At 42.0% G+C, this 26198-nt stretch overlaps 2 protein-coding genes across 2 annotated transcripts in view; both read right to left on the reverse strand.

Annotated features, from left to right (window-relative positions):
- Nucleotides 1-26198, reverse strand: part of LOC310856562 (zinc finger and BTB domain-containing protein 24-like) — a gene marked incomplete at its 3' end in the record, with an annotated part of 81869 nt that overhangs the window by 9675 nt on the left and 45996 nt on the right. The window lies entirely within an intron of this gene.
- Nucleotides 8986-24246, reverse strand: LOC310856814 (F-box/WD repeat-containing protein 12-like). The gene is made up of 10 exons (XM_083762305.1): nt 24078-24246; nt 19825-19862; nt 18850-19016; nt 16163-16287; nt 15713-15919; nt 15045-15221; nt 14587-14797; nt 12413-12585; nt 10595-10719; nt 8986-9179 (listed from the first exon to the last, which is right to left on the reverse strand). Exons 1-10 carry the CDS (start codon nt 24177-24179, stop codon nt 9071-9073), a joined length of 1434 nt encoding a protein of 477 aa, XP_083618431.1. The 5' UTR covers nt 24180-24246; the 3' UTR covers nt 8986-9070.

Raw genomic sequence — 26198 nt, forward strand, 5'->3', positions numbered from 1 at the left:
TCAATCAAAATGCACAAAGAATGTGCTGTGCTAGTTAAGCTCGGCATATTGAAAGAGCCTGAATCATGACTGAAGCTTGGCCTAGAGCTGCAATGTTGTTGAGTTTAACGTTGTTTAATACAGGCAGATGTCAAACGCAATTTGGATGAGTAGGGAGTCAATGGAGGGTATTCCAACTCTAGATTCATCCCATTATTTAAAAATAAAATCTATTGGTTGTAAATTGCGGCTAACCTACTTACCTACCCCTAGGTACCTAAGACCCTCGTAGATAGAAATCACACTTGTGTGAAGTGAGGGGCACTCTTATCATCATACATCATATTCCGGCCATCACTTTTGTCGTCCTCACTTTTTAAGCCCTCAGCCAATCAAATCATCGCTATCATCGCACCATAGAGAGAGTAAGACATTGAGGGGGCAGAAAATAGCCTGGTCACGTGGTTCATGTACTTGTGCGAGCCCATAGATTCCAATGCATTCCGTAAACTTCTGGCTGTCCCAATTTGAAGCCTTCAAATCGGGACAAACCAATAGAAGTCTATGTAGAAGAGCCACCATTGGAGTATTGGACTGGCCCCATGAAGTAAACAGAGTTGTCTTACTCTATGGCTCTGGGCCAGGGTACACACAGACACAAAAAGCTGGGCATGGGAGGGGCTAGCGCCCCTCACAAATTAATCTAAGGTCTTTAGCTGAAAGCCGAATGTTAAAATATGACAATTTAAGCTTGTATTGTAGCTCAGAGCCATATAATAGAAAAGTTACGATATAGAGGGGGCAAAAACCGAGCGCTGTTCATGCAGCCTGAACTGAGCCAAGCTGGAGTTGGAAATACATTGTTTTCAACGAGGGAGGCGCAAACAAGAGAGCTATTTTAAGCATGTGTGCAACACGACAACTGTTAAAGTAACAACCCAGTTGGTTGTCCCCACGCTCAATGCGTATTGGTCTGAACTCTGAAGCCCCAAGTGAACGCAGTTTGCGTAACTCTGTCTATATCTAAGGCTCTGTTGTAGCTTAGCTATAAGTAGCAGCTGCCTCAAACGTGTGTACGAAATGCAACAGAAATAACAAACCTGCTCCGTGTAGTTTCCTAGGCTGTCTCTGCTGTCTCTCCAGCAGAGTTTCTAGTTTCTCCATCTCTCTCTGGAAGAGGCTGAACATGAACTTTCCCACCGTACTGAGACGCTCCAACACAAACACTCTGACATTAAGCTTCACGTTGCAAACATCATCGTCTCGCTGCTCCTCCAAAACGCACAATATCTCCTCTCCCACCGACGTCATGTGTTCATTTATCGACAGCCGTACAGACTCTATTTGAAACATTTTACCTCCTTTATGAGACATTTTCCCCACCACGATCTTCGTTTGTTGATCTGCTCACCGCGCGTGATACCAAAACCATAGACTAGACTAGGATGGAGACCGAACCGGAGCGTCAGCCCCGCCCCCCCGCTATTAATTTCGATGGAATTTGCTCAGTGGAGTTTTGAAGCACCCGGAAGAACGGTCTACTTCCGCATTTTTTCCCGATTTAAGTGCAAACGGCACAAGGCCCCAGTGATGCTCTCCAATGTTGAAGCAGCCGGGCCTTAGTGGTCAACTCTGCGACTGCAGGCGGGATAAATTCATGCACGAGCAGAGCACAAGAGAGCGCGCCGCTGGTTCTTTGTGATCGCGCACAGGGCAGTTTGTGTTTACATCTTTACAGTCTATGGTTTGCGTTCGGTTTTCTGGAGGAGCGGCTATTTGGTTAACCACGGGTGCTCGCATGTAGGCCTACCTAGTGATGGGCCAATGAAGCTTTTATGAACCTCTGAACCACTTGAACCAATTGGTTAAAAATAATGTTTTTTGAAAAAATGTTTTGTATGGAGCAGTGTGATATATGTGACCAGTGCCAGTGGTTTAATATACATGGGGGCCATGGTCATTTTTCAGTTCTTTACATATTATGAAACTGCACACTGCAACCTTTCATATGATGTATTGCTCATTGAAATTGGGGGGGAAATGAAGAAGATATGACCATTTGAAACTTGTTGAACCAGAATTCCCAAATTAGAGCATTCCCCCTTCAAAGATTTCAGCAGTGATCTATGACTTTAGGGGGCGCTGTTTTCCCTTCATTCCTCCATTATTCAACCAGCAGTGTTGCCATGTCTGCTTATTATAATTAGTTGGCCTTGTTTCTAAAGAAAAATAATGCATAGGCCTACTGTACCAATTTTATAATAATTTATAACCTGTTACTAAAAATGTATTTGACAAAAAATAAAGTGTAGTTGATTATTTGGGCTTGTTTTTAAAGTGTAGTTGATTATGGAGAGTTGGTAACCAAGTGGACCCTTATTAGATCAGGCCTATGTAAATGTTCCAGATGAGTAGCCTACAAATAAAATAGCTATATTAGCCTGTTATTATTATTTGTCTGCAGAAAATAATGTATGCTAGGGTCCAGGGACAAGATTTGTATTGTTGTAGATCGGCTTATTTTGGGCTTGTTTTCATATAGCATCTTGGGTGAACCAGCCAGTGTCTTCTTCTTCTTCTTCTTCTCTGAGTTTTATGGCAGATCGCACCAACATAAGGGTGCATACCGCCACCTACTGTACAAGAATCTTTGTGCTGTGATATTAAGTAACACCGTTGGTTATTTAGAAAGTCCACCCAAAGTGATGCCCTTCCCGTTTGTCTCTCATTGTCCGTGCTGCACATATTACGCTCCTAAAGCTGTCCATTCTATGCCTGAGGCGGGGCAAAGCCTCACGTTCTCCCACGTTCAGGAATCTCCTGGCTGCATCTAGCACCATTTTAATTCTTTCCGACTTCCTCGGGATTTCCACTGCGCAGTTTATGACCATGGCAATGAATGCCAAAAAGCCTCTCTTGTCCAGGCAGACGTTCTGATCATTCCCCTTTTTCTCTGCACCCACTACATCCACTTGCTCTGCCACACTTTCATTTCTCTCTACTTTCCTGGCAGCCTCCGCATAACTCATTCCCTCCTGCTTCCTCATCTGCTTCACTTTCACCTCTTTGATCCTCTTTGGACACTTTGCCGCTCCAACATGATGTTCTCCATCACAGTGTAGACATTTCGGGTTGCTTTGCTGTTCTTTGCACTTCCTCTCTTTGCAGTCTGCCATTCCACAAGCCCCACATCTTCGCTTTGCTCTGCACACTGCAGCCACATGACCATATTCCTGGCAGCAGTAGCACCTGAGAGGTGCTACTTCAAAGGGCCTGACTCGATAACACACATAGTCCTGGAATATTCTTTCTGGGAGTTCTCCTTCAAACGTTAAACAAATTGACCTGCTTTCCTCCCGCTTCCCGTCTCTCCACCGAAACATCCTCCTGACCTCACAAACACCTTCCACATTGTCAAACACATGATCGTACACCGTGTGTGGGACACCGCTGATCACCCCCCTTTTCCTCACTTTGGTTCCCAGCCGAAAACACTTAACTCTCGTGCCATCATCCCACTCGTCAATTTGCAACACTGCCTTCATTTTCTGTTCCGTACCACACTCTATGACAACCATTCCACTTCTTGTTATCCTTACTGACTGAATTTCTCCAGCTGTTTTACCCAAGATCCTTCCCACTTCATGTGGGTCGCTGAACACGCCGTTTGTTTTACTCACGGCTACCATGCCAACCGCATAATTCTCTTTCATTTGTGCGCATTCGCTTCCAGAACTAAATGTTTCCCTTCTCCTTTTGTTTTCATTTCCCCTTGTATCTTCTTCATCCATTTGAATCTTGCTCCTCCTGCGCCTGCACGGGCTTGTGCACTGGCTTGTGCCAGTGTCACAGCTAAGTGTCGTTTATATAGGGCGCGGCCGACGGGTCGCGGCTGTCCTGATTGCTAATGTGGGTGGCGGCCGCATTAGGCGCAGGACCGCGGCGGGGTAATAGACTGAGTCTATGACACGTCCGTGGGCGGAGCGTGTCGGCGAGGCCGGTGTTTGGCTGGTTGCCATGGGAAAGCGCACACTAGTCCGGTGGTACCGTGGCGAGACTCCACAGTGGACATTTCAAATGTGTGTGTGTGTGTGTGTGTGTGTGTGTGTGTGTGTGTGTGTGTGTGAAAAAAGACAATAATCCAGATGATCCGTCCACCTGGCGTGACATCTCCTTACTCCCCACCATATACAAAGTCTTTATGAAGTGCCTGCTTGCCCGCATCCTACCCTGGCTGGTAGACACAGGAACACTCTCCCCACATCAGAAAGCCTATATCAATAGACAGGGAATGCATGAACACGTATTCTGCCTAAAAACAGGAATAGATGACTTCAAACATGAATCCTCTAGATTTTATACTGTGTTCCTGGATTTCAGAGATGCGTTTGGCACACTCTCACATAAGGTGATGCTGAATGCACTGGAGGAAATACATCTACCTCAGCCTTTTGTGAATATTATTTCCAATGTGTACCAAGACTCGTTTCTCCAGGTCATCTGTGGGCAGCAGCTCACAGACCCAATTTCCCTCAAGGTGGGGATAAAAACAGGCTGTCCATGGAGTGCTGTAAATTTCATTCTAGCCCTTAATCAATGGATGAAATGGATCCACCAGTGCGCTCCGCCACACGTCCGGTCCCCAAACCCCGTCCAGGGATATGCTGACGACGTGCAGGTGTCATCAAGAGAGGAGGACGTCATCACCAACATGCTGGCACGCACTGATGAATTCCTCCACTGGTCCGGGCTGGAGGTGAAACACACAAAATGTGCCGTGCTCCACGAACGCCGCAGCGGCGGCAACCGCTGGTACAAGGCCAAGAAAGACAAGCCTCCCTCCTTCCTAATTATGGGACAACCCATCAGGGTGTACGCCCGTAATGAGACGTACCCATACCTGGGCCATAAGTTCAACATCGCTGGTGAGTGGGGGGAGCAAGTCGAGGAGCTCACTAGAGAGTTTCACCGTCGACTCGACCTGATCGATCTGTCCCCCCTCCCTATAGTCATGAAGCTCCAGGCTGTGAGAGAAGTGGCCCTGGCGAAGATACAACACCTATTTGCCAATGTACACATCCCACAACATGCACTGAGAGACATGACAAATAGAACTGTCAAGCTGGCCAGAAAATGGGTTGGCCTAAACTCACACTCCACACGAGACATACTCTTCCTTTCATATGGCGAAGGGGGGCTGGGGGTCCCAAATGTAGAGTGGACTTATGCAGCAACACGGCTAAGCCACCTACTGCACATGCTCAATAATGATGATGGCACCGTCAGAGAAATGGCCAGGGCATCACTCCTACTGGACCTGCGCAGGAGGAAGGTACCCCTGGCTGCTGCAGACCAGAATAACTTCCTAGGCTTTAGGAGGAAAGACTCTGGGAAACTGGACTCACAAGCCAAGGGCCAGATCTCAACGACCTTTGCCATCGAACAGGAGTCCAGCTAAAATGGGCAAAAAACAACGAAAATGTGCCCATCTCTGATGGATTAATTACAGACTCCAGCGTGGTAGTGAAGGCTACCCTCACCCACCAGGGTGCGGACACTAGACTACAGGAAGAAACGGCAAGAAGGGTTCTGCTTAGCACGAAACAGACTGAAGCCAAAGAACATTGGCGTGGCCTTCGACTGCAGGGAAAGTTGGCCTGTGTTGATTCAGCTGATCACTCTGTTTCACATTCGATGTACAAAAATGCTGCTATTGGGGAGGATGTTTTAAAATTCACCATCAAAGCAAGACTACAAGTATTACCAACCAAGTACAATCTGTCAATCTGGTATCCCGACACCCACACTCCACTCTGTATAAACCATCATGATTCTGAACAACACCTAGAATCCATCGCACACATAACAAATGGATGTAGTGCATACAAAAACTTATATATTGCTCGCCACGACCGGATTGTTGACCTAGTGTCTGATGCAGTTCGAAAGTATGTGCCATCTAGTGCAGCAATGTATAAACATTCAAGAGTGTTACCAGATTGGTTTAGCTGTGCATGCGATGTCTTTGCTAACATCCCCAATACACCTGATGTTGTCTTTGTTGACACCAGACACAAGGAGGTCCTGATTCTGGAGGTGGGCTGTGTCTTTGATTTGTACATGGACCAGGCATTCCAAGATAAATATTCTAAGTATCAACCATTACTTGGAAGTATAACAAACTTGGGGTATCGCTGTAGATTTGCCATACTGATATTCGGAAGCCTGGGCCATGTGCATAAACTGACCATGAGTGGCCTAAGAATAGCTGGCATGACAAAAAGCAAAGCCAAACAACTTGCCAAATACTGTTCTGTCTCGTCTGTTATAGGCAGTTTGTCTGTGTGGAGAAGGAGGTGCCATGTGTATCCCTAAGTGAACATGAACTGTCAACCCCGTTATATTTGTTTCCTTGTAAAATTAATTGTAATTTGTGGATTCAAATAAAGAAATCGAAATGTGTGTGTGTGTGTGTGTGTGTGTGTGTGCACCCCACTTGTGTGCACACGCCCACGAGTGGGACCCATTACTGTGTGACTTGTTTTCATGTACATTTATTCACATTTATTCTGAATCATTTCTATTTCATAGTGCATTCGGAGACATTGCACTCACTAGACAAATCTTAAGGGTTATCTTTTTTTCTCTGCATTATGGTTCCCCCTAGTTCCCCTAGGTGCTCTGCCCCGTGGTTTTAAAACCCTATGCTATTTAATGGATATTCTTAACCCATTTTTACATATCTCTAACTGTGTCCTATCTCATGGTACGTATGCCATCCATGTGTATTGACACATCGTATTATGCTTGTTATTGTGTTATTATTTTTGCTGTGTATTGTTGTGAAGTGCACAGAGATCCCTTGGGGTGATGTTGCAATATAAACTGAAACTGAAACATTGCAGTGTTTTGGTGTAATAAATATCTCTACCTGCGTCAGGTAGTTCAAGTAATCTGGTCGTGTCATAGCTCACAGACAATTCATGTATGTATGGTAATATTCATGTTGGGTAATACTTGTTCGAATTGTAGTCAAAAGCAAGTAAGAAACGCCACAAACGTAATGTCCAAACCGCCCCAAATTTGAGTCACAAATTTGGTGATTTGGTGGTGGTTTAATCCACACAGAGCTAAAGCAATTATATTTTCATCCATAGAATTAACCGTTTGTTGCAAAAACATACTTTTTGGGTGATAAATCGAGAGATCACCTCCAAATTACTTACACATGATCATAGGTGACTTGATATAGAGCGTCGCAGTCCCTCCCCCTTTCAGAACAACAAGTGGCCCAGGAAATGAATCGCAATGCATCTCCCATAGGCATTTCTTAAAGTATTTATTTAAAGACGATTACACCGCGGACAAAGCCAACTCGGATCGTGACGAATCATGACAATGAACACAATGTTTTGGGCCGATCAAATAATTTATGAGAAGAAAAACAAAACAAATAGTGTTGTCTCCTGCCTTTATTTTCTTCTTTCTAATGATTTGATCGGCCCAAAATATTGTGTTCATTGTCATGATTTGTCACGATCCGAGTTGGCTTTGTCCGTGGCGTAACAGTCTTTAAATAAATATTTTACGAAATGCCTATGAGGAAAATGAACGGCGATTTATTTTCCGGGTCTCTCGAGGGGGCGGGAATGCGAAGCTCTATTGGCTAGCAAAATTACTGTCATGGGTTTATATTAGCGATTGAGGCAACCACACTTTTTTTTTTCCAGAAATGCATCTTTCTAGTTAATATATTTTTTATTTGTTTGAACATTTATAAACAAATGTGTAACAACAGCATATTTATGAAGCTAAACACTCATTTTACAAACAAAAATACAAATTAATCAGAAAAAAAGCAAACTTGAAATTGAAAATTGAATGAATGAAAATTAAAAGAAAAGAAAATATTATAAAAGTAGAAAATATGAGTAAAAAGATAGCTGTTCTAACAGAAAACGCAGCTACCAAAGCTGTCTCCAAAAAGACCAGTGTGTGTGTGTGTGTGTGTGTGTGTGTGTGTGTAGAGTAATTTGTAAGGTACACGTGCACACACATGCACGCAGACACACGCGCGCATGCAAACACACACACATTAGACTTACATTCACACACACACTCATACACACGCACGCAACATAGACTCACACACATACACACACTCACACACACACACACACACACACACACACGCACACACACGCACGCACATAGACTCACAAACACATACACAAAATCGCACACACACACACACACACACACACACACACAAGATATTTAGACTTACATCACTTACATCTATTTCACAAATTGTTGGGTATGTCATGTATTTCACAACTTGGTTACAATGTTCAGTTCACATCCAGATAGGGCCCAGGATGTCTAGGCCTTATGGTAGTGATCAGGACTCGTTTTCAGTAAGAGTTCTGTCCTGAATAGTATAAACACACACGCACACACATGAACGCGCACACACGCGCACACCACCCAGACACACACACACACACACACACACACACACGCACACTCCCAGGCACGAAACACGCACGACAGGGGTGCTGGTCGACCATGGGCAGTAACAGGAGACCTCAAGTAAGTCGCGGAGGGTTTGGATTGGGCCGAACACACATAGATACAGACGCACACACCGAAAGGGCTGAGTGATGAGGTCATGGCAATATCGTGGAATATCCTGATAGGCTAAAAGCCAAAGTCCTTAAACGCACACACTTTGTGAACGTATGAATGCACGCCAGAACCGTGCACGTGCATTGACATGAATGCATTGACGGAATATATAAGTGGAGACAAAGGGAACATGTTTTCAGTGCTGTTTAGACCCGTCTCGTATAGGTCCCGTTTTTCAGTACTCACCTCTCCTTCCCCTTCCCTTTCCCATGTAATCTTGTAACTCATTTTATAATAAATGAACTATGTTAAGACCTTGCTGAACCAGTCTTCATTCACTCGATGGCGGCCCAACCAGATAATACACTTCATGTGTGTGCATGTGCGTGCGTGCGTGCAGAAGCAAAAGCTACTGTAGTGGACAGACAGTGTAAATAGTTTTTCATGAGGTGCATTTTTCTCTTCAGGGGGTGAAAGAGAAGGCCACCAGCTCGTCTCTCCCACTGTTGCATTGTACTGCGCCCACAATGCTGGAGTAGTCACAGACCACGTGAGTGAAGGCCCGGTTGTGCCTGACATGGATACAAAACAGGGACGTGCAGAGAGTGTTAGAGAGGCAGGGGCTGAAATCCCGTAAGAGGGCAAATTTTGGACAAAAATAGTGAAAATAGCAGATCTACAAGCTCACAACGCGTCACGCTGCAATGCGTTGAGAGCTTGTAGATCAGCTATTTTCGGGTCGCAATCCAGCACTCTTTATTGCGGTGTAACGACATGGATTTCGAAACAAATTTGTTCCAACGCAAAATGCTGTGTTCCAAGTTCAGCAATTCTCCTAAATGCGGCATGGAAAGGAGGGGCATTTCTTTCACCATAGTAAATGCTGCATTCATGGTCTGGAAAGGGCAGTTGTTTTACAGACGGGTAAAAGGGCAGGGGGTGAAGCCCCCTTTGATGTCTATGTGTGCACATCCCTGACACAAAACACGGCAGAAGGTGGAATAAGACAAGTAGGCCTATGTTAGGGCTGCACATGGCTGATTAATGTAAAAAAAAAGTACCGTTGAAGCACATCTTGATTTGAGAAGTCTGACTGAAAATAGTCAGCAAAGAAAATATGTATTTACTAACCAAATTCAAACGTCATTACATCATTACATCATTATATTTTGGAAACATTTACTCAATAATCACAGTACTTTTGCCGATGTTTTAATGACTTTGGGGAAAAATGTGTAACTGTATGTAAAATCTGAAAATAAAGCCATCAACAGAAGATGAATAGTCTGCATTTGTGTGTGCAATACAGCCAATGAGTTCATACTCTATCCTGTACTAGGTAATCTCTAATTATTTTTGCGCCACGACCCTGCCGCTAGGGGACTTCATATCCCAGGTCCGTATATATACGGTCCGGTTGCCATGGCAACACGGCACCACTCCAGCTATGGGATTGAAAATGTAATAACCGTGTAACGCAGTTGAAAGGAGGATTTTCAAACGTCCATAAATCGTAATCCAGGAGAGCTTGTCCTTGGTGGATCTTCTGCCATCCACATTTCTGATTTAATGTGTGCCTTTGTACCACAACGCTCCCGCCATGTAAAAGCTTCTGACGAAAGGTAAACAGTGTGTGCTTGTGCCAATGATACTAAAGTGTGTGTAGCGAGTGTGTGTGGGGGGGCGGGCAAACACAGACTCTTAAAGTGAACGCGTATGGTGGCACCTGGAACTGGGAGCAGCTAGCAAAAGAGTTAAGGTAGGTTTGTAATAATACAACTCAATGCAGATTTTGCAACCTGCATGCAAGAAGATTCCGTAGTGACTGAACCCTTGGTGGCCACCTGGAAATACTCGAACTGCGCGTGCACAAAAAGGGACGTATTCAGTGCTTAAACCACTGGGTCGGGTTCCCAAGGGAGACATACAACTTCTCTTTTGGGTATCCAGCTAAAACGTGTGGGAACCGCTGGTTAGTCCTCCATACCTGAACAAATGCAGAGAACCTCCTAATTGGTATCGTTCATACGGTTGCTCGTTCAATGCTTCCCATTGTTTCCATGTGAACACCTTTAGGTAGACGTGAGATGCCACCACCATACGGAAGCGATCCTATAAAACACAAATTGCATGTAAATACAAACCTACAATAAAGTGGATTGTATAATAGCGTCTGTTTGGCAGAAACCTTGCATGTAAAAAAAAAGTTGTTGTTTGAAGCTCTTGTTAATACTTTTCATTGGTTAAACATGTGTGACTCTTTTTGATACAGAGACAGTCATGGCGGCAAGACTAACTATTCAGAAAAACTGATTTAAAAAAAATGCAAAATGAGTTCACATACTGTACTAGAGCATGTCTGAAATTAATGTCAGAGCTTATATTGACAAGTAAATATGAAATAAATGCTTAAACATGTAGCTATTAGCTAGGTGTAATGTAAAGAGTCCACAGAAGTGAACCTTTCAAGTTTCAAGCCTGTTTTCTCAACTTGCTCTTTTCCGCAAGACATTACTCTATAAGCAGGGCTGCACATAAGTGGTGCGCCAGTGCGCCGTCAAAATTCATAATGCGCTGTCAATCAAGCGCCGGGAAGCGCTTCTGCATACCAACAGCATTATTATCATGGCCAGAATACTAGTAAATTCTGTGGCGAGAGCATTTCCCACTGACTGCCACTCAAAGTAGCTACTACTGGCCAATCACAGCACGTCTTGCATAAGTGCACTGGCCATTGTGGCTAATCACAGCACGTCCTTAGTCAAACGAGGGAGGATCCACTCTATGGGGAGGATTCCATGCTGCTCACTGCTTGTTTTCCGGGTGCTGGAGCAAGTTGCTCATGTGCGATGCCGTCTCTCACGGACTGGCGCTGCTGCTGCACAATATGAAGCTTATCAACATGACAACAGTGTGTCCCGACATACTGTCCCTTATTATCGTAAAGTCGGGTAGTTTACACCGTTTATTTTGCACCGAGGAGCCATGTGTGTCTGACTGTCTGACTCAGTGTTGACTGTGTGTACATCGCCTCGGCTAAAAACAAAAGGGAAGCCTGACGTATGCTTCGCCGTACTTATGTTAAACAAATAGGCAATAGCTGATTTGCAACTCTAATTTTTTTTGTATAATGGGATGAATCTAGAGTTGCAATACTCTCCATTGACTCCCCAGTCCCCACTTATCCAATAAATATCGTTTTGCTATAAGTTATTCATGCATCCCTCTTTTATCCATCCGGCGAGACGGGTCGCCGCATTTTAGGAGCACCAAGTAACTCCTCCAGGTGCTCCTCTGAGTACTACACCAAAAAGGTTGTGTAAGCTATAAGCCATATCTCCAAAACTGGTTGGCCAAACTGAACAACCAATATGTCAATATGAAGCTATGATTCCCTGCTTTCACATGACATAAAAACACGAACATTAAAAAAAAAACAATGACTTATTCAGAAACTGTGACATTTATATACCCCACAGACAGACTTAAGCGTTATTCATAGTCTGGATTTTCGGTGGTGAGGTGACCAACGAACTACAACATGACGTCACGAGCCGCGGTGAAGAGCAAACAACCGCCACCGCTCCAGCCCTTCTCTGTTTTTACTCACCACCGCTCAACGTTATTTCAGCTCCGGTGGTCACCTCACCACCGGAGCGGTGGTCACCTCACCACCGAAAATCCAGACTATGAATGAGCCTTAAGTATTGTCGATCAGCTATTTCCATGCCATTGAGGTACAGTACCAGGTTTCTGCCAGACAGGCACCAACAATATAATATTACACAATAACAGAAGAGCCTACCACAGACATGGACAAAATGTCTCTGTGACGGAATTTGGTGCACATCCCCTCCTTAAAATGGACCTGGAACTCTTCGCCATCTGACAGCACTAGTGTGTCGCTGTCCTTGGCCTCCAGCAAAATGTTGTGTACTTTGTTGTTCAAACACAGGCTAGAGTTCCTCAGCTTCTTCACTACAATTAGGAAGGTTCAAAATGAAAAGCAAGGTGTGCTTTCAAATGCATACATTATTAAAGCAGAGATTCTTAACTGTTCAAATTTCAAAGACCCCCAATTTGATAAACATTAGGTCACGGATCCCCATTTGATACCTTATTTGAGTGGTGCAACCACTCCTAGGCCATATTCAGACTGCAGCCATCTTGCCAGTGATACTTCCCATAGACAGCCCATTCATCCAAACAGATAAGTCCTATCTAATCATATTAAACAACGTCAACATCAGCTGTAGGGAAAGCTTGAATTATCCTCTTTCATTCAATCTGCAAAGTGTTTGTTTCATAAAAATCCACTGTAGACATTTTATGAGCTACTTCCTTCTGTTACCATGGAGAGGGAACCACCCATAAAGCCCTACAGGTAGGCAAAGGTATAGTATCTTATAAATCCATAGTAAAAACTATGACACAAATACATTTGCAGCAGTCAATAACAGAATATTCAGTCTATTATAGACACTACTGGTTGTCTATATAGGCCTATAGACCAAGTGGGTATCTGGGTCTGGCCTATAGGGGGACATCAGGAGCGGTCAATAGAAAGAATTTGGGCTGTAACGTTGAGTAAGAAGAAATAAACAACAGGAAAAAACAGCATAGCAAACAGTATCACAAAGGACAAAGGAGACATAAATAATCTTAAAATATCACAGCATCACATTCAATAATAATTCGTCATTTAAATCTTTAGGGGCTAGAGTATTTAGAGTGGAGATCCAGAAAGCCTCACGTCTCTTTAAAAGGAGATCATGGTCTCCACCTCGAGGTGGCAGAGGAACTGCCTCGATGCCAACAAAACGCAGAGATGAAATGTCATGTTTCTTTTCATGTTAGATTTGTCATCTAATAAAACTACCGGTACTACTCTACAAGTGAAAGACAGTGTGCGGGACCCTTTTCTTGGTTTTCTTGGTTGCCGGCTCCGACGCACCTGTCCTTGAAGGAGTGCACAAGGCTTTTTCGTTACAATGAGCTACTTCCTGTCAATAAACTCCTTGCAGATGATTTTTTTTCTAAGTGCTGGAGTTTGGAAGTGCTTGTTGACTATCACTCAACAGCCCATGCATACCACCTGTTTTGAATGTGAACATAATGCAGGAGGCAGCAGGAGATTGCTTTACTGATAACGAGCGCTTCCATACTCTGATAATAATAATCTGGAAGGAAGTAGCTCATAACATGTCTACGGTGGATTTTTATGAAACAAACACTTCAAGCTTTCCCTACAGCTGCAATGTTGGTGATTCTGACGTTGTTTAATATAATTAGAGAGGACTTTTCTGTTTGGATGAATGGGAAGTATCACCTAGGTATCACCTTGCTGGCAAGATGGCTGAGGTCTGAATATAGCGAATAGACAGCTATGTGTGTCCCTGGGTCCCTGGCTGGCTGGGTCTGTCCCGAGCACAAAAATTGCGTTTTACAACCAAGTGTCACTGTTGCACAGCACACATATTAACGGAATATATGATGATTTGGGGTGTTACAGTACAGTGACAGTACAGTAGAGGGCAACACCACACGTTAACTCTGTCATTTGTCAACCATTACGGACCGGCGACTCGCCGGAAACCACTATCTCTGGGATCCCAATTGATCAATTGAATAATTAGTCAGAAATGTAAACAGCACGAGGTACAGTCAGACATAAAGGCTAAAACGATAACACAAAAAGGTCCTGAGGACTTGTTTCCATTGAGGTCCGCATTCAATTCATCAATCTACACAGAACATCCTCATGGGACCAAATGGACACTCTCAGTGTTACAGAGTGTGCCCAGACCCAACATTGATCACCAGTGGTTTTAAGTAACTTCAGATTTGCTACTGAAAGAACAAAAATGTGTCATGCCATGGGACACATTTTTCGGTTGAAATTAGGCTTAATGGTTCACAGACTGATAGTGGACTCTATATTGTAGTCTCTATAATGGTTGAGTTGAAAATCATTCGTACCCTGAATCTCTGACTTGGATTTGGATTGTTTCATGCTGATATCCTGCACAATGAGGCTGTAGTTCAAGTTGGAGTCTTTATAGACAACAGCCAGGCGAGCAGGATGGTCGGGCATGAAGACGGCTGCGTGGCACCCTATGATCGACTGCATTCTTCTGTGCAGACTCTGGCACAGAGGATCTTCCTTAGTCAGGCTGTCAGCCCAGAAGACCTGCCAGGCACATCACACAACAGAAGCTTGTAACAATAAAGCTAAACTTTTACAGTACTGTATATAAGCAATGTGACTGATAATGTGCTGCACATCGGCCGCTATGTCCCTTTTGTGACGGCATAGGTAGTTGGCAATTATGCAGCAGATGTGTCGCATGTCGTATGTCTAAAAGTTAAATGTATGTGCAAGAATTAGAGAGCGAATTAAGGCGCTTACATAATCAGGAAACACAGACTACAATTACCTTTGGACTTGAATCACGATTGCCTTTGCTTCCAGCAAAGATCCATTTCTTGTCAGGAGAGAGTACTAGTAAATTGACTTTGACAAAGGGCTCACACACCACTAGACTGGACCGTTTGGACCAAACAGGACCAGTTATACCAGTTAGTGTTTCCACAGTTCCTGAATCGGTCCCCACCTGAAAAAGATTTCAATCAAAGAGAGTGCTTAGTGTTATTATCAGGGCTGGGACTTTAACTGATTCATTTCGATTAATTCATTACGGAAACAGTAACGCGAAGAAAAACAAATGACGCAATTTAATCGCACTTCGTTTTTGCATTACATAACCTCTCTCACTGGACACATATCAGTCGTACATCATACGTACATCAGCCGATCAGACAGCTTTGCTTGGCCCAGTGGATGGGACATTTTTATTTAAAAAAAACTCACTCATTGATTCACTCGTATACAAAAATCAGTTTTAAATAAAATAAAAAAATAAATACAAAAAATTACTTCCCAGGTCATATATTGATATGCGATTAAAGGGCGATGAATTTTGCTTATTACAATTGCAACGCCTCAAATTGATTTATATTTCATTATTATATTTTAGAATAGAAACCCGAGAACTAAATAAAAGCTAACGTAAGCAAAGATCCGAGGAAGTGGTTGGCAACTTGCCGAGATAAAGTGGCTGTTGTTAATAGTGTACAGTAGTAATGTGCAGTGTGTCGATGCAGTGGGGTAGGACGCCATCTCCTGTCCAGTGTGAGCGTGCCAGCTCTTGATGAGCCCGGAGGAGTCGGACGTGAACACTAGTCCATGCTCCATAACACTGACGATGCTTCTTAGGGGACTCTGCACGGGACTGCACCACAACTCCACTCCCTAAACAAAAGCACGTTCAGTTCACTTTAATGTCCACAATACATCATGAACTACGCATCATTGCAAAATAAAATAAAATAAAAAGAAACAATAATGGTAAGCTGTTGACATTATGCCATTACTGGTTGTGTTTTACTTTTAGTACAAAAACATCATTTAGCATGCATTCTTTCTCCCTATTTAACTCTTTTTCTGGTGCCAGTGGAAAGCTACCGTATGAAATGTAACGTTATGTTTACTAACATCTTTGACATCCCAAGCTCGAACTGTCCCGTCAGTGGAGGCAGTGCAGAAGGTGCTCCTGAAACTCCAAGGGTCCGCAGTGGTGGGGTTGTTCTTCTGGAGGTACACCAAACCAACCACTCTGCCTGGATGGTAGACAGACAGACAGACAGACAGACAGACAGACAGACAGTGTTGGGTCTGTTCTCTGGAGGTATATGGTGCATTTATATAGCGCCTTTATCCAAGGCACACATCCATACACCGATGGCGGCGGAAACCATGCAAGGCACCTAACAGCACATCGGGAGCAATTTGGGGTTCAAGTGTCTTGCTAAAGGACACTTCGACACTGACTCTGGGGGAACCCACGGGTTCGTAGTTCGAACTGGCAACCTAACGCTTACCATCCGGCCACTCTACCCCTGAGGCACTGTACACCAAACCAACCTACTCTGCCTTGATGGTGGCAAACATCCCACAAATACAATATGAGGTTACAGCGGCAAAGGGGCGCATCACCAGGTTTTCTTTACATAATATAACATAATAAATAAATGAACACAAGCGTAAATGGAATCGAGCCGTGACTTTAACCCATTCTGGGCGGGAACCCTTTTTGGTGTTTTAAGCATTGTGTTACACTTTAGCTGTTGAAAAAATAGCAGATCATAGCGCTATGAGCTTGTAGGTCTGCTATTTTAGAAAAATCGTGAAATGTGGCGTAACTCTTTGAATATATATTCTTTCAGAGCGAAAGTTTTTAACTCAAATCTTTGCTTCTATGCAACATATTTTCAGTTGGCGGTCGGTGGCCAATTACATATATTTTTTTGGGTCCTTGACATGAAATATTGAGCACCACTGATATAGAAACAGGTATTTCAGAAAATGTAAAGGATTTAGAAGATTTTTTTTTAATTTTGACGTCATGCCTAAATGGGTTAAAAGCAAAATTATAATAGTTTTTAAGAGGTTGAATGGTTCCTGCTCCACAGCAGCTCGATATATATCGTTCTTTGTCACAGGCTCGGCTCCAGGATGAAATGACTGAGGGGACAGTTGAAAATGGCGAGGGGGCACATCTCATTCATATTCACGAAAACACTTCATAACACTTAAACGGAGGGGGCAGAATTTGCAACCGAGGCCCCTCTGGCACCCCTGTGGCGCCAGGCCTGCTACGTCATTCAGCAGATACATACGTGAACGAAATTGTACATAGGCCTAATATGTTTCACTGCCTTCCAATCAACTAGTAAAAAGGAATACTAAAATACTATATTATTAAAATCCACTTGTAAAAACAAATAAAATTAAAAACACCATTGGTCCTGTAGTGTAGAGAAAAAAAATCATAGAAAGAGACTTGATATGAACAGTGGGTATTAGGGCTGTCAAAATTCTAGTTAGAATTGCGATTCTAATGCCGTCCGATTCAGAATCGATTCTCATTTTCCAAAAATCGATTTCTTTTTATTTTTTTAATTTATTTTTTTTATTTTTTTCTTGCACAAATGTACCTGTACCTGACAGGTACATTTGTGCAAAAAAAAAGAAGAAACATGCACAGGTACTACCTATGCATGCAATGCATTATGGCCTGGGTTTCTGCATAGTGCATTTACTACCCAGCTAAGCTAAGCCTGCCAATTGTATTTATTTTACACCTGTTTTAATACTAATGTATTGTTCTGGTATTGAGTGAGAAGAGATTTTGTAACTTTTGTACTGGTTCAAATTTGTGCAAGCTAAATAAATGAGACATTTCTTACTCTTGGATTTAACCTTTGTGTGTTTAAATCATTCAGTTGATAAAACCTTTACAATTATACAAGCTTTTTACTAAATGTACTCTGCTTTCATGCCAGAAGACTGGAGTAGATCATGCTAAAATTCTATTTAATTGTTTTTAATAAAAATAAAAAACTGCTTTAGAATCGGAAAAAAAATCTTTTTTGAATCGAGAATCGGAAAAATCGAAAAGATTGTTTTTGAATCGAATCATCACCCCAAGAATCGGAATCGAATCGAATCGTGGGACACCTAAAGATTCGCAGCCCTAGTGGGTATAGCACTTGCTATGCATCCAATGTCCATAATGCACGCTTTATAATGTGTTATGATCATTATTATAAAGCATTATTAGTAGGGATGTCCCGATCACGTTTTTTTGCTCTCGATCCGATTCCGATCATTTGATTGCGAGACATACCGATGCCAATCTTTATATTTTTATATAACACTTATGCCATATCACAATAGCAAATATCCTAATGTATGTCACTCTAGTCTAGTCTGTTGTGTTGCCTTTCAATTATTGAAAGGCAAAATGTTCTACAGCTTATAGAACTGAAGTCAAGTTAAAACTCTTAAAGAGTATCTCTCTCATTCAGAGAGAGTACTACAGACACCTATGCCATCATGCATAGCGGGGGTTGCATTTCGATTGTTTTCATCATAGGTGTCTTTCACGCCTCTGACTGGGACCAGAAGGAAAACAACTAGTTTTTACAAAATCTCATTGGTTATACATCTTTCTTTGAGATTCACATTTGACAAAACTGATCTTTTCTCCCCGATTCCGATCTTTTGAAAAGCATGTGATGGGAGCCGATTTCCGATCACCCGATCCAATCGGGACAACCCTAATTATTAGTATGTACTACATGGGATGCATATCAAGTGTTAGCGAACAGGGTATATACCTGTGTGACCGATCAGGGTTTTGTGGGTGTAGTCGCGCTCACTGCCTCTCGCCATCTTGGTTTCCAGGTGGATGCGATACAGGAAGTGCGTCTTCCACACGTCCCTCGCCTGTTCGCTGTCCACCGCGGCCATGTTAGAGACCCCCCAGCGCCGGACACACAGCCCCCTGAAGACATCACATAGATGTTAGAGACAATTGTTGTTTTCGTCGACAAACTATGACGACATTTTTTCGTCAACAACCTTTTAGAAAACTAAATGGAAACTAAATGAAGACTAAAATGTTAAGAAGGGACTAGTGGACAAGAGATCCAGTAAGTCACCCAGTAAGTCATTTTACAAATGGTTGCATACTGAAAATAGCCGATCTACAAGCTCACAGCGCTGTGAGCTTGTAGATTGGCTATTTTCAGCAAGTGTAAAAACAGTCATTACGACGGCATCAAGGCCCACCAAAATACATTTTAGTCGACTAAATCAACTATATTTAGTAGACTAAAACTAGACTAACACTAAAGGTGACTAAAACTAAATGAAAACTATTCAAGAGACTATGACTAAAACTAAAATCAAAATTGCTGCCAAAAACAACACTTGTTAGACACCCCCCCCTGAATAAATCACATACAGTATTCAAGTTCATATACTTTTTTTTTCAGGGATTAATTTTCTTTGATTTTTCTGCCTTAATAGAGGGTATGCACATGACATCATCATCATACCCGGAAGTTATGCAGTAATGCCTATGAGTTTAAAAAAAAAACGACTTTCTGGCCTTGACAGCACATACTGTACAGTACATCCAAAGAAAACTCTTATCTGATTCCATTAGACGATGTTAAACTCACTATGAGTGGGAGATAGAGAAATTGGGAGTTACACTCCAGCAAAGGTCGTCGGGATCGATAATTGAACCTGTGACACGCTGTCAGGTTGCATCAGCAGCCTAGAGGTGCCCTAAAGATAAAACTCACCTCCATAACAAAGGGGTCTGTGCAGCTTCGAGCCAATCCTGAAATCACACACATGAAATGCAGTCACATGAAGTTCCATAAAAGAGCTATCGAAACAGCCATTCTCGGAGATAAACAATATACATACTGGAGATGACTCAAGTAAAATTAATACATAGGAAGGTCTACAGGGATGTGGAAAAAAAGTCTAGGTCTAAGATAAGACAAAGAAGATGAAGGGGCAGAAGGGAATATGGAGAGAGATGATGAAGATAGAGTGAAACCATTGAGTGTAAGGTTGTGGTTCTACAGTAAGTGCACTCACTAATGCTCATTATGGTACCATACTTGTTTACTCGTCTGAGTAGGGCTGTGGTCATTGGTCAGTTCAGAAACTTGCCTAACAGTGACATCATCAGTAGGCATGTTTGGTCATTTCGAACAATATTGAAACGTTTTAATATTGTTTTGTATTAATGCCAGAACAATGGCTTCTATAATAGCATGCCATTATAAAAAATGGTAACATTATATCCCACCATCTCCTTAAACTCCTGCCATCTGGTAGGAGGCGGTTTAAGATTAATTAACCAACAGTTTATTCCCCCAAACCATCAGAAGCTGAAAGCTCGCACCCGCAAAAGCTGTAACAAAATGTCAACGTTGTCTTGTTTTGACTCATTTGTCAGTATAAAATTATCTGATTGGTCCAAATCTGTACACCCACTCATGAAGCGTATTATTGGAATGCCATGGATGTAAACAAACTAGAGCTGGGACTCGATTGAAAAAAGTAATCTAATTAATCAGAGGCTTTGTAATTAATTAATCTTGATTAATCGCATATCAATATTCAACCCGAGAACAGTGAGAAACCTTTTTTTTTTTCAGTGAATAGTGACTACGGGATTCCACTCATGAGTCATGTTCAACATTTTACTGTCATTAATATACCTTAGAGTCGTTGTGTGGATATAATATGAAAGTCCCCCCCATTCTATGTTGCCTAGAACTGGAGGTCTGAAAAAAATCAGTAACATTATGAAGTACATTTCAGTGACATCACAAAAATGTTACTGTTTTTTTCAGACCTCCAGTTCTAGGCAACACAGAATGGGGGGACTTTTAATTATTTCCAGTGCACACAACTCCATAGAAAGATGTTGAAAATGAGTGGTATTCCCCTTTAAGCAATACAACTTTTTATCCCAACAGATGCAGAACAAGTGCAGCCCAAACTAAAGCAACGCACAACTATTGATATTAAGCTATATGTTACAGGAAAACTAGCCAAAAGTCACTAATATTAAACAGAACTGGAAACACACTGCAAACCAGCACTGCAGGCTGCTTTTTGCAATGTGTTTTTGTTTCGTTGGCTGTGTATCAGTGTATGGTGCCCTGATACACAAATGCCAGACTGTTGCAATCTGACAGTTTTAAAGGGTGTGAAGCAAGGAAAATTTCCTTTTAAAAATAATGATGCATATCTATCAAAGACCCCTAAGGATGTCCAGTTAAAAAAAAACGATTTAGAAAAAAATATATATTTAGGCACAGACCAGTAATAAGTCCAAAGGGTCAGCCCTCCCGACGTGGTGGGAGGCCACTAGTCTGCTCCGACTTCACACAGCATTGAACAGGCTGTATCCATGTTTTTTCCCGCCAAGGTACTGGGGCTCCTTTTTTATTTATTTAACCTTTATTTAACCAGTCAAAAACACATTGAGACTGAAGTCTCTTTTACAAGTGTGAACTGGCCAAGACGAGGCAAAAATAAGTGACACAGCTCTGCCAGTAACAAAACAAAAAACAGGACAGACATACAATGCTCATAAATACAGTATCCACTACCGAAGAAGCTCAAAGGGAGAACAGGAACGTTTAGTAACGCGACCAACTTGGACTAATACATTTACAAATTAAGCAACGGAAATTGCTAGTAGACTAAAAAGTAAGCAGACATTTGCTATACGTCAAAGCAGGAGCAGTGTATGGGAAGTTTGCCCATGGCAATCCTTTTAAAGCGCACTAGGGGAATCACAGCAGCCAGTTTGAGTCTGGTCTGTAGGTCATTCCAAGACCAGGGTCCGATAAAAACAAAAATCCAGCCTCAGATTTTGTTGGGGGCACGACATAGCGTAACCAAGCATTTGATTTGAGGTTGAGAGAGTTTTGGACAAGTTCAAATTTAGAACCAATGTAACGTGGGAGATTACCAAGAATGGCTTTATAAATGAGAATATACCAACGTAGCAACCTGCAAGACGTTAAGGAATACCAACCCACTAGGGCGTACAGAGTACAGTGATGAGTCCTATAGGGGGAATTGGTTATGAACCTCAATGCACCATGAAACAGGGGGTCAAGTTTGCTCAGAGTTGAGGAACTAGCAAAGCGGTAGACAGTATCGCCATAATCAAGCTGCGACAGGAAGAGGCCTGTAACCAGCTTTTTGCGAGAAACATTAGAAAAGCAGGACTTCATTCTGTAGAAGAAACTCAGCGTGAACTTAAGCTTTTTTGCCAAGGCATCAATGTGGTGTTTGAAGTTTAACTTGTTGTCCAACCAAATCCCAAGATATTTATACAACTCAACCCATTCTATGGATACTCCATCCAGAGTGGTGGTATTTGAGGGGACATTGACTAGGCTATTTGGAGAAAATAGCATGGCCCTGGTTTTGTGGCCATTTAGTAGCAGTTTGCTATTTAGCAGTTCATTCTGCAATGAGACAAAGTCAGAGGCCAAGTTTGACACTGCCACATCAAGTGAGGGGGCACAGGAATACAGAATTCTATCCTTGTGTGTGCATTGCGTCCTTCAGACCGCGTTGCCATGTCTGTTTATTATAAGCAACCATTGACTTGTTCTTTTTTTCTGTAAAGTCACTTGCAAATCAATAATTGTTAGTTGCTGGTGGATGTTTTTTTTGGGCTTGATTCTAAAGTGAACAGCAGTTGCTTATTTGGGCTTGCTTCCACATTGCTTAACATCAAGGAACTCCAGATTAATATAATTGTCCACGGACATACATATTTTGTGCCTTTTTTATTAAAATGTTTAAAAATATTCAAAATATTTCGATTCATTCTCAATGTGTTTTTAAATAACAGATGTGTCACTGTGAGCTTGTAGATTAACTATTTGCATTTGTGGTTGTTTTCATAGACCTGGTCACTTGTTTCTCTTGCAAAACTGGCAACACAGCAAGAGAAAGAGGAACTTATGCACACACAAATGCAAAGACTTATGGGCCATATGCAAAAGGTGAATAGAGCCTAGTTGTATTTTCGAATGTTATCACAACTTTGTCATAATTAAACTGAGACAAAGTAGATGGCAGCGTGATACTCTGCCTTTAAGTAGTCTTATTTGACTATAGTCTGAAGGGCCCTTTCTGAAACCAGTCCCTTGACTTGAAGTGCTCTCGGGAGATTCCCTCGCCAGGAAGTGCCCCTCCAACTGAATCAAGTTCCCTTGATTAGGGTGCTGGGTATAAAAAACTGTTTGGAAATACACTCGCCCTCCTTGTGCAGAAACAGGAAACAGACACCATTCGTTGCCATGGTTACCATCTTGCAATTGTGTTACCTGTTATTTTGTTTGTACAGTTATATTTCATTGCATCGTGTATGTTTGTGTGACATGTGGATTTCATTAATATGGAAAAAGGAAATACAGCGTGAATGTCAAAAATGACATGTCATAATATGACAGTCACATCCATGGTGTTTATAAATCATTGTGTTAAAAGTTGTTTTGTTTGTGTGGTTTCATTTATAGTTTTTCACGGTGGGGTAAATAAAGATCCCTTGTGAACATCAGTTGGAGTGTTGTCTATTCTGCATCAGATGAAGATTGTTTAGGAGGAGTTTATCATTTATTTGTGGTGGTACTTCCATTTGTAGGTCGCGGTTTCCATGCGGACAGAGAGAAGAAGTGTGTTTGGTCTAAAGTCACCTTTACAGAGTCACATGGACATGTTGTGTTTCCACACACACACACACACACACACACACACACACTGCATAGCACAAGTATGCAGATAGAATAACGCAGCTGGTAATTATGACTATGTCATCAATTCTTGTTCTTTATGTTACTTCTGCTGCTCTCGCGCCTCTCTCCAAGATGTTTTTGATCTCGAGGCTATTGACCAGAGCTAACCCGCCCTATAATGTGTCACTCGTCAACCGTATAATATCGTTCTTTATGTGAATTTCATAGAGCTATTTTGGTTAGCCTCCAGGCAGTATGTAATTCCACCTTACCTTACAAACGCTGGACACGTTGGACAGGTCGTCCACATTTAAGAAAGTAAAAATGTGGATAAGGCAATCTCTGCCTATATATGGAAACTGCAGACTGGCCATAATGTGATGTAAGACAGCATTTAATAAGAATAAAAACCAGAAACCGAAACGAGAGGTGGATAAAAGCACAACAACACTAGTAAGTGTGTTTGTCTTTCATGTAACTACGGAAAGTATAGAGGATCAAAAGAGTGGTTTGCGTATTAGTTGCGATAGCGACTTTCTATCACCAGATGGCGCCACAATCAAAGGTATGGTAGACTACCATGGCCACAAGTGCAGTGCACACAAGACTCGTATGTAAACCTTTTGCGCTTGTTTCCTAATGTTGTTTAAATCAGTGTTGTATTGTCAAGTAGGTTAATTTGTCTGTGGACAGGATCGCCATATGAAAACATTTATGCCCAGGGACCCCATACAAGATTTGTGCTGTTAAAATGTATAAAATATTTTAGTTAAGTTAAATCTCAATAAGATTTTTTGTTGTTGAAAATAGCAGATGTAAAAGCTCACGTCGTATTGTGAGCGAGCAGTTACTCTAGTCATATTTGAGAATCCAGTTTATTTTCAAAAATAATGTGTTCAAATTAAATCAATTTGTTTGGTAGGAAGCACCCAAAATATATTTTTCTAGCATATGTAACCCTGCTATCATGATTAACAGGCAGGACAGGTAGAATACAAATATGAATATTTATTTGGTACAAATAAGGAATTTTCATAAAACAGCAGCAATGACATACAACATTTAAAGGTATATTCAGTGATTTCACTCAAAAAACCTTAGGTTTCGTTTTTGGCTGTGGGACCCAGCCTTTCGTCCAATCAGGATAGAGAGTCAAAAACGAAACCTAAGGTTTTTTGACCCCCAGGGGTTAACTGGGGACAGGGAGGAACTCCTTATATGGCCAGCACACTCTATAGTAGGGAGGATTATCACAACAAAACAAAAAAATAAGTGATATTTGAATTAAGTGAAATCACTGAATATACCTTTAAAAGCATCCCCTGATTGCTGCTACAGTACAGACAGACCAGCTGGCTTGTGCTCCACTTCTATGGGCTGCAGGCTTAGGCCTGACTCACACAGTCGCAACAGATTGATGTATGCTTGTTGTATGAGACGTATTGACTCAGACTGATGCAAGCTCTCAATTCATTTCCAATGGGAGTCAAATGGTTTGACACAACATTTTTGTTGTATGAGGGGGAGGGGGGCAGTCGAAACACAGCCGGAAGCCGTACAACAAAAATGTTGTGTCAAACCATGTGACTCCCATTGGAGATGCATTGACACTTACCCTTGATTTACATCTAGCATGCATCTAGCATGCATCAATGTTGTATGCTAGATGCAAAGGTGTGAGTCAGGCCTTTGGCTTCACTCACACCTTTCGATCTAGCATACAACATTGATGCATGCTAGATGTATGAGACTTGTTTACTGATGCAAGCTCCCAATGCATTTCTGTACATTTATATAATTACCGGTACTCAATATAAAATTTAGAATAAATAATTCATTAATGAAATGTTTTTGTAATATAGAACAAAGGATCATTGAAAAGCAGTGGAACCTTTATTAAAGGGACACTTCACCCTTTTTGCCAAAACATATATGTTAATGACGTTTAGGAGCTTTAGAACACTTTCCTGGAGGTCTTTATGTGTGTAATGTGGTTTTAGATATTTTAGATTGTAGCAGTGAGCCCCGTGTCTCTGATGTCATGGACAACGGGCTCACTTACTTCCTGGACTACATGTTGTCTCAGTAAGACAGCCCTCCCTCTATCCACAAGGAGGAGCAGTGCCGCAAAGCATTATGGGAATTGTAGTCCAGGAAGTAAGTGAGCCCAGTGTCCATGACATCAGAGACACTGGGCTCACTGCTACAATCTAAAATATCTAAAACCACATATTACACACATAAAGACCTCCAGGAAAGTGTTCTAAATCTTCTAAATGTCATTAACATATAGTTTTATGCAAAAAGGGTGAAATGTCCCTTTAACCCACTTATTGCTAGATTTAATAACATCTTATTGTGCATTGGGCCAGATCTGGCGACTTTTTGAATGA

The sequence above is a fragment of the Protomyctophum parallelum genome (assembly GCF_964188405.1).
Source record: "Protomyctophum parallelum genome assembly, chromosome: 3".
In the NCBI taxonomy this organism is placed as follows: domain Eukaryota; kingdom Metazoa; phylum Chordata; class Actinopteri; order Myctophiformes; family Myctophidae; genus Protomyctophum; species Protomyctophum parallelum.